This window comes from Ailuropoda melanoleuca, chromosome 11 (assembly GCF_002007445.2).
Source record: "Ailuropoda melanoleuca isolate Jingjing chromosome 11, ASM200744v2, whole genome shotgun sequence".
Classification (NCBI taxonomy): domain Eukaryota; kingdom Metazoa; phylum Chordata; class Mammalia; order Carnivora; family Ursidae; genus Ailuropoda; species Ailuropoda melanoleuca.
In genome coordinates, this window is record NC_048228.1 from 45,042,791 (window position 1) to 45,055,833 (window position 13,043).

General features: G+C 43.6%; 1 protein-coding gene and 1 pseudogene across 1 annotated transcript in view; one reads left to right on the top strand and one right to left on the bottom strand.

The window, feature by feature from the left end:
- Positions 1-4,002, top strand: part of SCD5 (stearoyl-CoA desaturase 5) — a gene marked incomplete at its 5' end in the record, with an annotated part of 142,778 nt that extends 138,776 nt beyond the window's left edge. The window contains one exon of the mRNA XM_034670941.1: positions 2,505-4,002. Coding sequence (XP_034526832.1) covers positions 2,505-2,695 — 191 coding nt within the window. The remainder of the gene's footprint in view (positions 1-2,504) is intronic.
- Positions 4,003-9,126: 5,124 nt separating this feature from the next.
- LOC117804485 lies at positions 9,127-12,116 on the bottom strand (annotated as a pseudogene).
- Between the last annotated feature and the right edge of the window lie 927 nt (positions 12,117-13,043).

Below are 13,043 nucleotides of genomic sequence, written 5' to 3' on the forward strand. Positions count from 1 at the left end.
CTATTTATTTTGAGAGAGAGAGAGGAAGAGAAAGAGAGCGAGCTGGGGGAGGAGCAGAGAGAGAGGGAGAGAGAGAATCTCCAGCAGACTCCGTGCTGAGCACTGAGCCCAATGCAGGGCTCGATCCCATGACCCCAAGATCATGAGCTGACCCCAAATCAAGAGTTGCGCTTAACAGACTGAGCGACCCATGTGCCCTCTCCTGTTTGCTCTCAGAGTCAACACTGGATGTGGCTCCCCCACTGCAGCTCTTCAGAAGATAAAGGGGGGAAGAGATGGACTTACATCTTATGTAGGAACAGTGGGCCAGAAAACCCAAGGACTGTGGCCATGGCACAGGCCCTGAAGAGCGGGGTATTAGTTTTCAGGCTGCCCAGGTCAACAGCGGGCTCCTAGTCAGTTTTCTTCATTAAGGTCCTGGGAAGGCTCCTGTTACATCTGACTGTGTGGTAGGTGGGGAGTACATCCAGGGTTCTCTCTCCCTCCCTGCCCGTGCTCTCTCTCTCTTTCCCAAATAAATAAATAAATCTTAAAAAAAAAAAAAATAGAAGTAAAGGAGGAATCTGGCAATACCTCAAATGGTTAAAAAGATTTACCATATGATCCAGCAACTCCACTCCCAGATTTATACAGAAGAGAAATAAAAACATATGTCCACACAAAAACTTGTTTATGACTATTCATAGCAATATCATTCATAATAGCCAAAAAGTGGAAATCATCCAAATGTCCATCAGTTGATGAATGGATAAATACAAAGGGTACATCCATACAATGAAATAGTATTTGGCAATAAAAATAAATGAAGTACTGATACCTGCTACAACCTTTAAAACATTATGTTAAGTGAAAGATGCCAGTCACAAAATCACATATTGTATGATTTCATTTATATGAAATGTTCAGAATAGACAAGTCTATAGAGATTGCATTAGGTCCTCTAGGAAATGGAATCAGTACATATATACACACACACATATATATGTATACACACACATACACACTACACATATATATACACATATATCTATCTATACATATGTAACGCTATTACATACATACACCATACAGTTTTTGTATATACTGTAATATATACATATTATATGTTCCTCATAATAAATCCCCATATATATACAGAAACAGTAGGATATCTATATAAATAAAAAAATATACATATGTATATATTTGCAGGCTATAAATAGATAATCCTATTTCTGTGTGTGTATATATGTAGATATCTGTATATACACGTGTGTAGATATAGAGAGAGGGGGAAGGGGAAGGGTCAGGGAAGCGGGGAGAGAGATTTATTATGAGGAGCTGGCTCACAGGATTATGGGAGCTGAGAAATCCCACAATCTGCTCTCTGCAAGCTGGAGACCCAGGAAAGCCAGTGGTATAATTAAATCAGAGTCCGGAGGCCTGAGAACCAGGGGAACAGATGATGTAAATCCCAGTCTGAGGGCCAGAGAAGACGAGAGAGATGTTCCAGTTCAGTCAGTGAGTCAGAAAAAAGGGCAAATTCCTCTCCCTCCACCGTTTGTTCTGTTCAGGCTCTTCACAGATTGAGTGATGCCCACCCCCACCGGGGAGGGTAATCTGCTTTACTGAGTCCACTGATTCAAATGCTCATCTCCGCTGGAGACACGCGCACAGACACGCCTCGTAGCAATGTTTCATCTGGGCAAGCTCTGGCCAGGCAGGTCGACACGTAAAATGAACCATGACAGAGAAGGAGAGCAGGGCTGGAGGCATGGGGGAACGGCTAGGGGATGACAGCTCAGGAATGTGGCGCTTTCTTTTAGGTAATGAAAATGCTATAAAATTCACTGTGGTGATGGATGCACAACCCTGTGAGAATACTAAAAGCCATTAAATTGCACTTCAAATGGATGAATTATATGGTGAACTATATCTCAATAAAGCTGTTTAAAAAAGTCAAATCAAAGAAGCCCTGAGATCCCTCCTCAAACACTTTAATTAAAAAAAAAAAAAAGTAAGGGAGGAAAAGCTATTCACCGGGAGGGATGGAATAATATGTAGGCTGATTTGGAACATGTAAAGTTCCCCTCCTCCATTTGCTTACCTATCTGAAAGATGCTCATTTGAGTCTTCCCGGCTCTGCTGAAGAGCCTTCCTTTAATCTCTCCAGCTCACAGAGGCTATTTTCCTTTTATGAACAAACACCAAAATGAGGACCTTTTATCAGCCATTTAGCATTTCATTTACAAAGTGCAGCTCCAAAATCATGGTAGCATATCTACAATTCATATGGAGAAATTAATCTCGTGACTCTATGCTGATTAACTTTCTTGTTATTTTTCTGTTCATAGTCTAGTCAACTAAGTAAATTTTTCCTAAAGGCAGACATCAAGTCTTCTGCTCCCCACAGAGCCTGACATAGTGTCTTGCACATGGTAGACCCTCAATAAATGAGGGGGGGTGGAATAAATCTGTGCAGAGAGGTGGAGATGGGTTATTTCAATGCCCACTTTGTCTTTCAGGTGAAGGCTTCCACAATTACCACCACACCTTTCCCTTTGACTACTCCGCAAGTGAATTTGGCTTAAATTTCAACCCAACCACTTGGTTCATTGACCTCATGTGTTGGCTGGGGCTGGCCACTGACCGCAAACGGGCAACCAAGCCGATGATCGAGGCCCGGAAAGCCAAGACTGGAGATGGCAGCACTTGAACATGGAACCACCATCCAACATGTCTGCCATTGACACCTTAGTTCATGGTTCTCGTTACTATAGTTCTCTTGTTCATTGGATGTGGGAGGGGGTAGAGGGTATGGAGGGAACAGAATCTGTGTGGTTTGGGAACTTTCTGTTTGTCTCAAAATAATGTCAGCTATCAATGAAAAAACTTTTTAGCGTCGACATAACTATGATTTAACATTAGAGTGTGAACACGTGATTTAGTCGCTGTAGCCACAGTCCGTCAAACACATATGGTTATGTGCTTGTACGTGATGTTGACCCTGACAGGATGAAGGAAGCTTAATATTCTCTCGGTGTGATTCAGGAGAGTATTGGTTTTCTTTTTCTACCAGTCAACCCGGCACTGTTTTTAAACCCATTATCTGAAGGAGCAGAGAGACAGGGTAGAAGACAAAAGAGAGGGTCTAAGTAACTGAAGAATGCTTCTGCTTTGTAATTACTGCGTGTGCACGCCTGTGTGCATGTTGTGTTGTTTAAAACAGAGAATTGAACACTTTAAAAAAAATGACAATACAGGAAATGGCTCTCTCTCTCTTTTTTTCTTTGGCCCTATTTACAGCTTATTAATGCTCCACTGTCTTCGCTTCAGAAGAGATCTGTCCACTCCCCAGCTCGTTTTGTGGTCCGATGACGCCCAGCCGACCCTATAAACCAGTGCCTATCGAGGTGTTTGATTTTGTGCTCTTCACTATTGTCATTTTAAAGGTGTGTAACTCAGATGTGCCAGACATAAAACTAAGCTCAAATTAAGCTCTCATTTAAATGTTTAGACACCTAATTTATATTCTAATTGATCCCAGCCCCTGATGCATGTACTTTCGTGACTCCTGCTAAATAAGCATATTAATTTTCCACACCAGGCCATCAGATCTTAATAACCGAGTTATCTAGAACTCAGTGTCTGCTAATGTTGCCCCTGCATGCAGCCTTCATTGATTTTGCAGCAAAATAGAAAGTGATCATTAAGTAGCTTCTGGATTAAAAAATTTTTCGTGTGTTAAGTTGCTTTGTAAAGAGCATGTTGAATTAATGGGACAGCGTGCCCTTTGTGTTACTTGTTAGAGCAAAAGAAAGATGTTGGAGCACTTTGAAGATAGATCTTTTCAGGAAAGATGTAGGAATTGAAAATTTTTGAAAAAAGAAGTGATACCAGTAGGAAATCGTCATAATGAAGTTCTTCATCCGGCAGGTGTTTAACAGTATTATTTTGCCATTAATAATGTATAAACCATGAGTGATTTACAATAAATGATTATGAATTCGTTGGTGTTCTTGACCAGGTACTTAAATGTTGTTCGGAGGATGTTCTCTCAAGGGTACGTGATGCTCCATGACGACCATATGATTTCCATTTGATTGACTCGCTGGACTAACAATGCCCCTAAGACCAGGCCTCCTGTATCCCATCAGCCCTAGGCCAGAGGGAAAATTGGCTAGTTTTATGTGGAATGCAGAACCCCCAGCGGTGTCATTCCCCACTTCTCACTCACCAATATGGTCACCTGTGCTGCTTTCAGCTGACGAATGGGCACCTCTACTCCTACCTGTCACCCAAAAGAGCATGAAGGACACCTTCCTTCCCCGAGCCCCAGCGGGCCCCACTAGGAGTGACAGAGGCACAGGAGATGGGCTCAGCTCTCCCTCCAGTCCTGCCTTTCAGCTTCTCCCTTGTGCTGCCTCCCTTCCTTTGTCTCCAAGCACCTGTGCCTCTACCATCAGATACAGACTTCTTGGCCTGCCTGCCGTTGAGTGGGATTCCAGCCATCGGACCCTCTGGGTATGACTGCAGCATCTACCAGCTGCTTCATACTGTGGCCATGCGTTGCTGAGAGCTTGATGGAGTATTGGTGGGGTGTAACTGCATTCCGAGTTGAGTTTGTATCAACATGACCTAAAATGATTGGGAATATTTCCAATTGGGAATATTTCCATGACTCTTTGACCCTTAACTGTACCAATCTTATTGCTTTCCCGTTAATAGGAAAGGCTACATTTGGAAAGAACTATTTGAAGCCTTCTCACAAAAGGAGGATATTCCCCATCTAGTCCAAATAAATCCAGAACCTCACTCTTCTGAACCCAAGAACCATGTATTTATCTGCAGCAGTGCCCATGAATGAGAACTGGGATGATTTGTTGAAGGAGTGGAAGGAGGTTAGATCACTCTAGAGTTTTCCATGTTAACATTCCCTGCAGTTCTCAGCAGCATCTAAGGGAAGAAAGTAACCCTGGGACGTATCTCCCAAGACTATCCAAAGTGGCCCTGGAGAGGTTGCTACATTTTTTTGAGAGGATCAGTTTAAAGTAAGGGGATGCCCTGTCCTTAATCTCCCGTGTCCTACAAGGCTTATTTCAGACACATCCACCCATGCATCCAGGTGAGGGGAGCCAAGGGGAAGTGGCTCCCAGAGCATCTCCCATGCGTGTTAGGGAGCTGGCCAGATATGGCAGAGCCAACCCAAGTGCACTCCTGACTGGTTGTGTGGCCTTGAGAAAACCAGTCTTTCTGCATCTGGTTTCTCATCTGCAAAGAGAGAAGATAAAACCAGACTCTGGCTAAGGTCCCATGGAGCCCTAATAGTCACCAGCAAAAACAGAGACAGGGACATGGCCGACTGCAGATTTGAAACATCTCTCAAGTTCGTGCCCATCCTTTCTGGGATCTGGGAGGTCAAAATTGAGGGGAAATAATTGAGTCTGAGTGAGACAACACAGTGAGGCTGAAAGGAATGTTCTTGGTAAAAAAAAAAAAAAGCATCTGTTTCATTCATTCCCAAACTATAATGAAAAATAAAAATAAACATAATCCATGGAAAACAGTTTAATGAAAGGAAGTACTGCAAAAGCTCTGGCCTAGTGGAGTAGTAGAAACAGCACTGGACTTGAACTTGAGTTCAAGACCTGAGGTTGAATTCTCCTCCCTTTTTAAAGTTGAGGTATAATTGACATACATTGTATTAGTGTTGGGTGTACAATATAATGATTTGATATTTGCATATATTGCAAAAAAGGGGCACCTGGCCGGCTCAGTCTGTATAAACGGTGAGATGATTACCGCAATAATAAGTCTTGTTAACATGTCACCATATGCAGCGAGAAATTTGTTTTCTTATGATCAGAACTTTTAAGATATACTCTCTTAGTGACTTTCAAATATGAAATACAGTATTATTAACCAGTAGTATTAACTATAGTCACCATGCTGTACACTACATCCCCACAACATTTATTTTATAACTGGAAGTCTGTATCCTTTGACCAACTTCACCGTTTTGCCCATGCCCACAGCCCACCAATCTGTTCTCTGCATGTATGCGTTCATTGTTTTTTTTAAGATTGTACATGTAAGAGAGATCATATGGTATTTGTCTTTCTCTGTCTGACTTACTTAGCATAATACCTTCTAGGTCCACCCATGTTGTCACAAATGGCAAGATTTCGAACTCAAACTCGTGATCTAACTTTGCTGTGTTACCTAGCACATATTTGTAGGCTGAACTGTGAAAGTGCCATTTATTAACCTACTGATCCTCTCTGCTCCTCCACGTCCTCACCCACAAAGTAGGAACAGTAACGCTTATGTGCTCAGATAAATCTGGAGGCCTCTAGAACAGGCCTGGTGCATCGTAGGTCCCCATGAGACATCAGTTGAGGGTGAGTAGCAAGTCCCAGACACAAGACAGTGACTGAAATGTAGTCAAATACCCACAGACTGGAAGTGAAGAGGACCAACTTCTAGTTTCGGTTTTGTGAGTAACTAGCTGGATGGTGAAGGGTAGCAGAATATGCCCAAAATGCCAGTTTTACATAAGATTATCTCCAGCTAAAGGCACTTGAGGGGCACCTGGCTGGCTCAGTCAGTAAAGCATGTGACTCTTGATCTCAGGGTTGTGAGTTTGAGCCCCATGTTGGGTACAGAGGTTACTGAAAGGAAAGAAAGAAAGAAAGAAAAAGAAAGAAAGAAAGAAAGAAAGAAAGAAAGAAAGAAAGAAAAGAAAGAAAGAAAAGAAAGAAAGAAAAAGAAAGAAAGAAGGGGGGAGGAGGGAGGAAGAAAGAAAGAAAGAAAGGCACTTGAAAACTGCAGATCCAAGAAGGACCCTCTGACCTCCCTTTTTCTTCCTAAAAGCAGGAGATGAAACTCCCATGCGAGAGCTGCCCTCTCTGAACCGGGGGAAAGAAACATCCTTATCACGAGAGACAGGGAGAAGGCAGCAAGAGAATCAGTGCTAACAAGGGTTTGCAAGTAACCCTTATCTCCCTTTAGCTTCCCCGATGTTGGTGGTACTTTTTCACAATTAATACTCTTCGTCCAATCTGGTATATAAGTACTTGGGCCCAACCACTTTTGGGGGCTTCACTTTCCCGTGAAGGCTCCCATGAGCATGTAATAATAAACTCTGTATGCGTCTCCCCAGCTAATCTGTCTTCTGCCAACTGAATTCTCAGGCCCAGCCTGACCCTCAGAGGCCGAAGGGAAAGTTCCTTCTCCCCTACAATGGCTCTATTTCCTGGAGCCTCCGCGAGCCCTTCCGTAAAGGACCCCAACTGGATTGGGTTGTCCTGCCCTGGTCTCCCAGTAGGAGTCGTTTCCCCCTGTGTGGAGAAGCCCCACACCCTGGCAGAGCCTTTGTCTGGCCCCCTGAGCATCCCTCTGAACCTTGGCCCACTGGCAGAGTCCCCATGCCTCCCACAGCTCATTTTTCTCCTCCTCAGAAGCCAGGAGACAAGACTGGGAGAGGGACGAGGCTGAAGCTAATGGATGAGAAAGAGCTTCGGGGATTATCTGTGATGGTCATTTATCCGTTTCACTCCTGTCCTCAATTACACAAGACACGAAGCCGCTGAGTTCTCAGCGGCACTCAGGTGAAAAACAAGGAAGGAAAGAAGTATCCTAACCTTTATAATCCTTTCCCCCCCATTTTTAGTTTAGAGTATTCATCACAATCCTTTCCTTCCCTTTCCTCGACGTCAAGGAAGTGCTATAAATGACCGGGGAAACTCCTCTCCTGTTCTCCCCAAGCGTGGCAGAGTTCAAAACCATCTCCTCCCCACACCCTGGAATGTTCCTGGCTTCTAAATTTGCAAGTCAGAAGCAAGAGGAAGGAAAGTGTTGCCTCTGCCCACCCCCGCCCCCACCCCAGGCCAGCCGGGCAGCAAGCCCCTGTTCCAGCAGCTGCTGTGGCTCTGTGACTGCCTTCTCCCTTGCTTTTGTCCTCTTAGGACACCACTGCCTGGGCACCTGGGAGAGCAGCCGCCAGCCACAGGCTGCCTCGACTTCCCACGGATTCTAGAGGAAGAGACCCGCAGACAGCAGCGCCAGCTGGCTGTGGCGGGGGAGCGTCTGCCCTGAGAAAGTACCCTTACAGCTCCTGAATCTACAGTTACTAAGCAAAATAGATGAGCTGCCCTTTGACCATGGGTTCAAATCCCTGCAACCCAGAATTTACGAAATCCATGTCCCCATCCTTCCCAGTTTTGATCCTCTGCAAGGCTACCTTTCATATCACTGAGAGAAATCTCCAAAGTTGCTTTTCTGATAGGAGCCCCAGCTGCTTGGGCAGAGCCGTCAAACTCTGTGCCGTCAACCGACAACGTAGCTGGGTCCCGCTGGAGCGGGGCCAGAGGTCTGTTTCTTAGCAGATTTCTTAAAAGCCGGTGCTCACAGTGTATAGACCATAAAGCAGCAGGGCCAATTGTAGAGAGGGCTCTTTTTCCCAGGCTGTATGACAAGGTCATGTTTGGGGGTGGGGGCTGGGGACCCCTTATCTCGTACCCGTTGTGATCACTGTGATCGATCTTTGAGTGAGGATGAACTGGCTAACTGGGATATGCAGCGTCTCAAAGGACAAGCGACTTACCAGTGTAGATGATGCCTGTCCAGTGCCAGCGCACAGGCTTCTCACACCGGAGGTGGAGGGATCCGGAAGACCCACTTGACTTCTCTCCTGGTCCCGCAGTCGCTGCCCAGGGAATGCAACAAGTCTGTTCTCTGAATTTAGATGTGCCTGTATTTGCACTGTTCTCTACAGGCCCTGCTGGACTGAGCTGTTTGTAACGCACGCAAATCAGCTCATTAGGAAGAACATATACACGGTTACACCACAGCCAACCAAGGTGAAAAACGATCTCAAAGTGCATCTTTTGCCCTTTATGGTTTCAGATCACTATTTTATTTTATTTTACATTTTATTTTTAAGATTTTATTTATTTATTTGAGAGAGAGAAAAAGAGAGAGAGCATGAGCAGGGGGCAGGGCAGAGGGAGAGGGACAAGCAGACTCCCCACTGAGCAGGGAGCCCTACAATGTGGGGCTCAATCCCAGGACCCTGAGATCATGACCTGAGCCGAAGGCAGATGCTTAACCGACTAAGCCACCCAGGCGCCCCTCAGATCATTATTTTAAAAGTGAAGACCTATGTGGGAAATTTTTAAGCAATGATACATTGGACTCTTTCCAATCACCTTTATAGTCTATTTGAAGGGGCCTGGATCAGTTTCAAGACACTGAAACGGACAGGCTATTTTTTTTTTAATTAGAAAAGCTATTTATTTCCGCTTCTTTCATACATCTTGTGCAGGAAACAGTCTTGCATATCTATCTGAGATAATGTACTGTCACACATTCTCTTTAAAGGCAAAGCACCATCAGGAAAGCTGATCATCTGTCCAGAGTTCTCAGCTTACAGGATCTCACTTCCTGATTTTACATTAATTTTTCAAAGTCAGAAATGTCATCTCCAAGAAATGTTACGGGAGCTGTAAAAAATAGTCACTTTTTAAATATTATAGTTGTAGAAATTGAGTACATATTCTCTAAGACATGAAAAACTAAGACGAAAATGCCACTTAACATCGTTGGTACATCAGCATAGGCCAGCAGGAAAAAATAGTGATAAGCTTGTCTCTTTGATATCAGAAGACATTCTGGTTCAAGCATCAACATGCCCCTATGTTTTCTCTAGATGCTTCTTTTCTGCTGCTTTTATGCTTTTCCGTATTTCACATCACAGGCTTGGGGCAGCCTTTAAAACTCCATTAACAGGAGCAAATCCAATATCCACTGATTTCTTCTGAAAAAGCATTTGAACCCATCAGACTGCCCAGCAGTTCCATTCTCATGAATACTCTAGCCATGAAAAACTCCACAGGACACAGACAAATCCAATGAATAGAAGAAGAAATCTATTGAGTTTTGGAATGTTTGGTACATTTGATTGGTCCAAGATTCTGAAACCTAAACCTCCCATTGTAAATAGGAAGCTGGATGCGGATCCTTCCCTAATATATTGTCCAGTTACTCTGTGGGCCAAGAAAGCTACTGGTCTCTATTGTCCATATTCATTAAAGCCAACACGTGGAGGTTCAACAATAACAGCCTAAATTATTCCTCCAGGGATGAGGACACAGGCCCCACCACCAGCGCATACACCATCATGGCTGACGCCATGTGGCCCCAGGCGGCTTCTTCCGCATCAGGTTAGGCATTTGAGCACTAAGAACGGGACTAGGTACAAAGTCTCCATCTTGGTGGCGGCAGGGGCGGCTCTCTGGACAGGCCATTTTGATGTGGTTTTGTGTACATTATTTAGCTCCTTGGCCTACATCTACACAACCCAGGGATGGTTAGATTGTTACTTTGTTGGTAGACAAACAGCCTAAGGGAAAATGTGCAAAACTTCCACCTCTTCATCTACAATATGTCACATCTGGAACAAATGATTGCTTAGGTCCCTTCTTCGATCCAAGACTACAGGAATCAATAGCAAGCAAGCTTAGAAAAAGCTAGATTCTGCTCTACCCAAGCAAAACATGTGGCTGGAAGCCATCCCAATGTTGTATCCCTATAAAAGCAAGAAAGAAAAAAAAAAAAAAGGAAGAGACTAGGCCACAGTATAACTTAGAAAATTGCCTCTGTCGAAGCAAAGTAAATATTTGTAGGTGGGAAAGCAGAATCCTGAGTGTTAGGGTGGCCGATGACACGGCGGGTAGTTGATATTCCTGGAATGCCATTGCAATGGCTAAATATTTCTCAACAACCACAAGGGTTTTTTTGTTTTGGTTTGATTTTTTGCTTTGTATTGTTTTGTTTTTAAGTTTCCATTTGAGAGATGTCCTTAAATCGAGTATTGCTGTGTCCAGGAAATTCCAGCATTATAAACCTTGGAAACTATAACATGCTTCAAAATAAGGTCACTAACCATCACATGCCATCATAATTTGGCTGCCAAATTTCCACACTCCCTTGTTAGCAGTAGGCTGAGTGTGCACAGAGAGATCATTTAAACCTTCCCAACAAGCTTGTCTTGTTCATCTGATTGATATAATGTATTTTATTGTAACATTCAGTCTGTTGTTTTTCCATTTGCGTTAAATTCAGCACTGCCACAGAAGAGAAAAAGAGAAAATGGGACAGCTTGAAGAGGTGTAAAAATATAATTACTCTTTTGAAAGTATGCATATTTATCTATTTTTTTCCTATCCCCATTCCACTTGGTTTTCCCGCTCTAAATAGATGAATGCTCCTGGCTCATATATATAGCACTTATGGGTTATTTTAATTGAGAAGATCTTTTATCACGATTTCTAGGCCATTGATTGTAGTGCATCAAAAAAGAAAACAAAAGCACATCGGACTTGAAAGACTGCTGGCAATACCATAGAACCTCAGCAAACCAGTCTGCAAAGAACACCTCGAGTCACTGAAATTTTGCTCAACACATCACCTTTAGAAAAAAAGAAAGACCAAAAAAAGAAAAAGAAAAAAAATCTTCATCAGAAAAGTATTTTCCCAAACTACACCTAGTTTGGGCTATACTTGGCTCAATTTTATAAATCTATTACAACTGCCTCTAAAAACCATGCACAAGGAATTCACAGCTCACATTTAAGAGTCATGCAAGCCATGCTGGTCTTAATCGCCAAGTGTTGTCCCAATTCACAGGGCCTGAGAGATGAGAGGTGCTCCGCAAGTGTTACTGAATGAATAAATGGAAAGATGGATGGATGGGTGGATGGATGGTTGGCTACAATGCAGTGAATTCCAGAAAGAAACCCTATTTAGCATCGCTGTGTCTCATCTTTGTAACCCATTCCTTTGTTTGCCCTGTTAAATGTGACACTCCATGCCTGTCTTGGGCACAGTTGTACCATGAACTCCCAGCAGAGAGCTTTCCATGGAAGCAAGACCTCGAAAATGTTTGCTGAGCTGTCATTGTTTATGAATACAGGTAAGCCCTAATTTCAGCAACAGTTGATCCAGAAATCCAAACTTACAAAAGTAAAAAAATTAGAAGACAATTCTAGATTTTACTAAAGTATTTGGTACAGGGGTGCCTGGGTGACTCAGTCGTTAAGCATCTGCCTTTGGCTCAGGGCGTGATCCCAGTGTTCTGGGATCGAGCTCCACATGGGGCTTCTCCACTAGGAGCCTGCTTCTTCCTCTCCCACTCCCCCTGCTTGTGTTCCCTCTCTCGCTGGCTGTCTCTCTCTCTGTCAAATAAATAAATAAAATCTTTATTTAAAAAAAAGTATTTGGTACAGGTTTCCTTTCATAAACAGGCTTTGAAATCATGCCTCTGTCTTTAGGGGTGCCTGGGCGACTCAGTTGGTTAAGCGTCTGACTCTTGATTTCAGCTCACGTCATGATCTCAGGGTCATGGGATCAAGCTCTGTGCTGTCTGCTTGAGAGTCTCTCCCTCTCCCTCCCCCTCTACCCTTTCCTGCTCTCTCTCTCAAATAAATAAATAAATAAATAAATAAAATCCTAAAAAAGGAAAAGAAAACATGCCCCACTTTTAAAAGTCTTCCCCCAACTTTTGGGTGCCTGGGTGGCTCAGTCATTTAAGCATCCAACTCCTGATTCTTGCTCAGGTCCTGATCTCAGGGTCCTGGCACAGGGCTCCACACTCAGTGGGGAGTCTGCTTGGGAGTCTTTCTCTCCCTCTGCCCCTCCCCCCACACTCACTTGTTCTCTATTTCTCTCTCTCTCAAATAAATAAATAAATAAACAAATAAATAAATAAAGCTTTTTAAAAAAATGTCTTCCCCAACTTCTAAGAAGCACATGTGGTGGCGGGCATAAGGTTCCCCTAAATTTGTGAGGACTGTCCAATCACACAGCCACTCTGAGAAAGCTGCACGTTCCTTCTGAGGGGTCGCCCCTAAGCCACAAGAACAAGATCATGCTAAGAAGTGAAACAGGCAAAGATGGTATTAGGGGCTGAATTGTGTCCCCTCAAATCCATCCATTGAAGTCCTTACCCCCAACACCTTAGAACCTGACTGTATATGGAGAGAGAATCTTTAAAGGGGTGATTG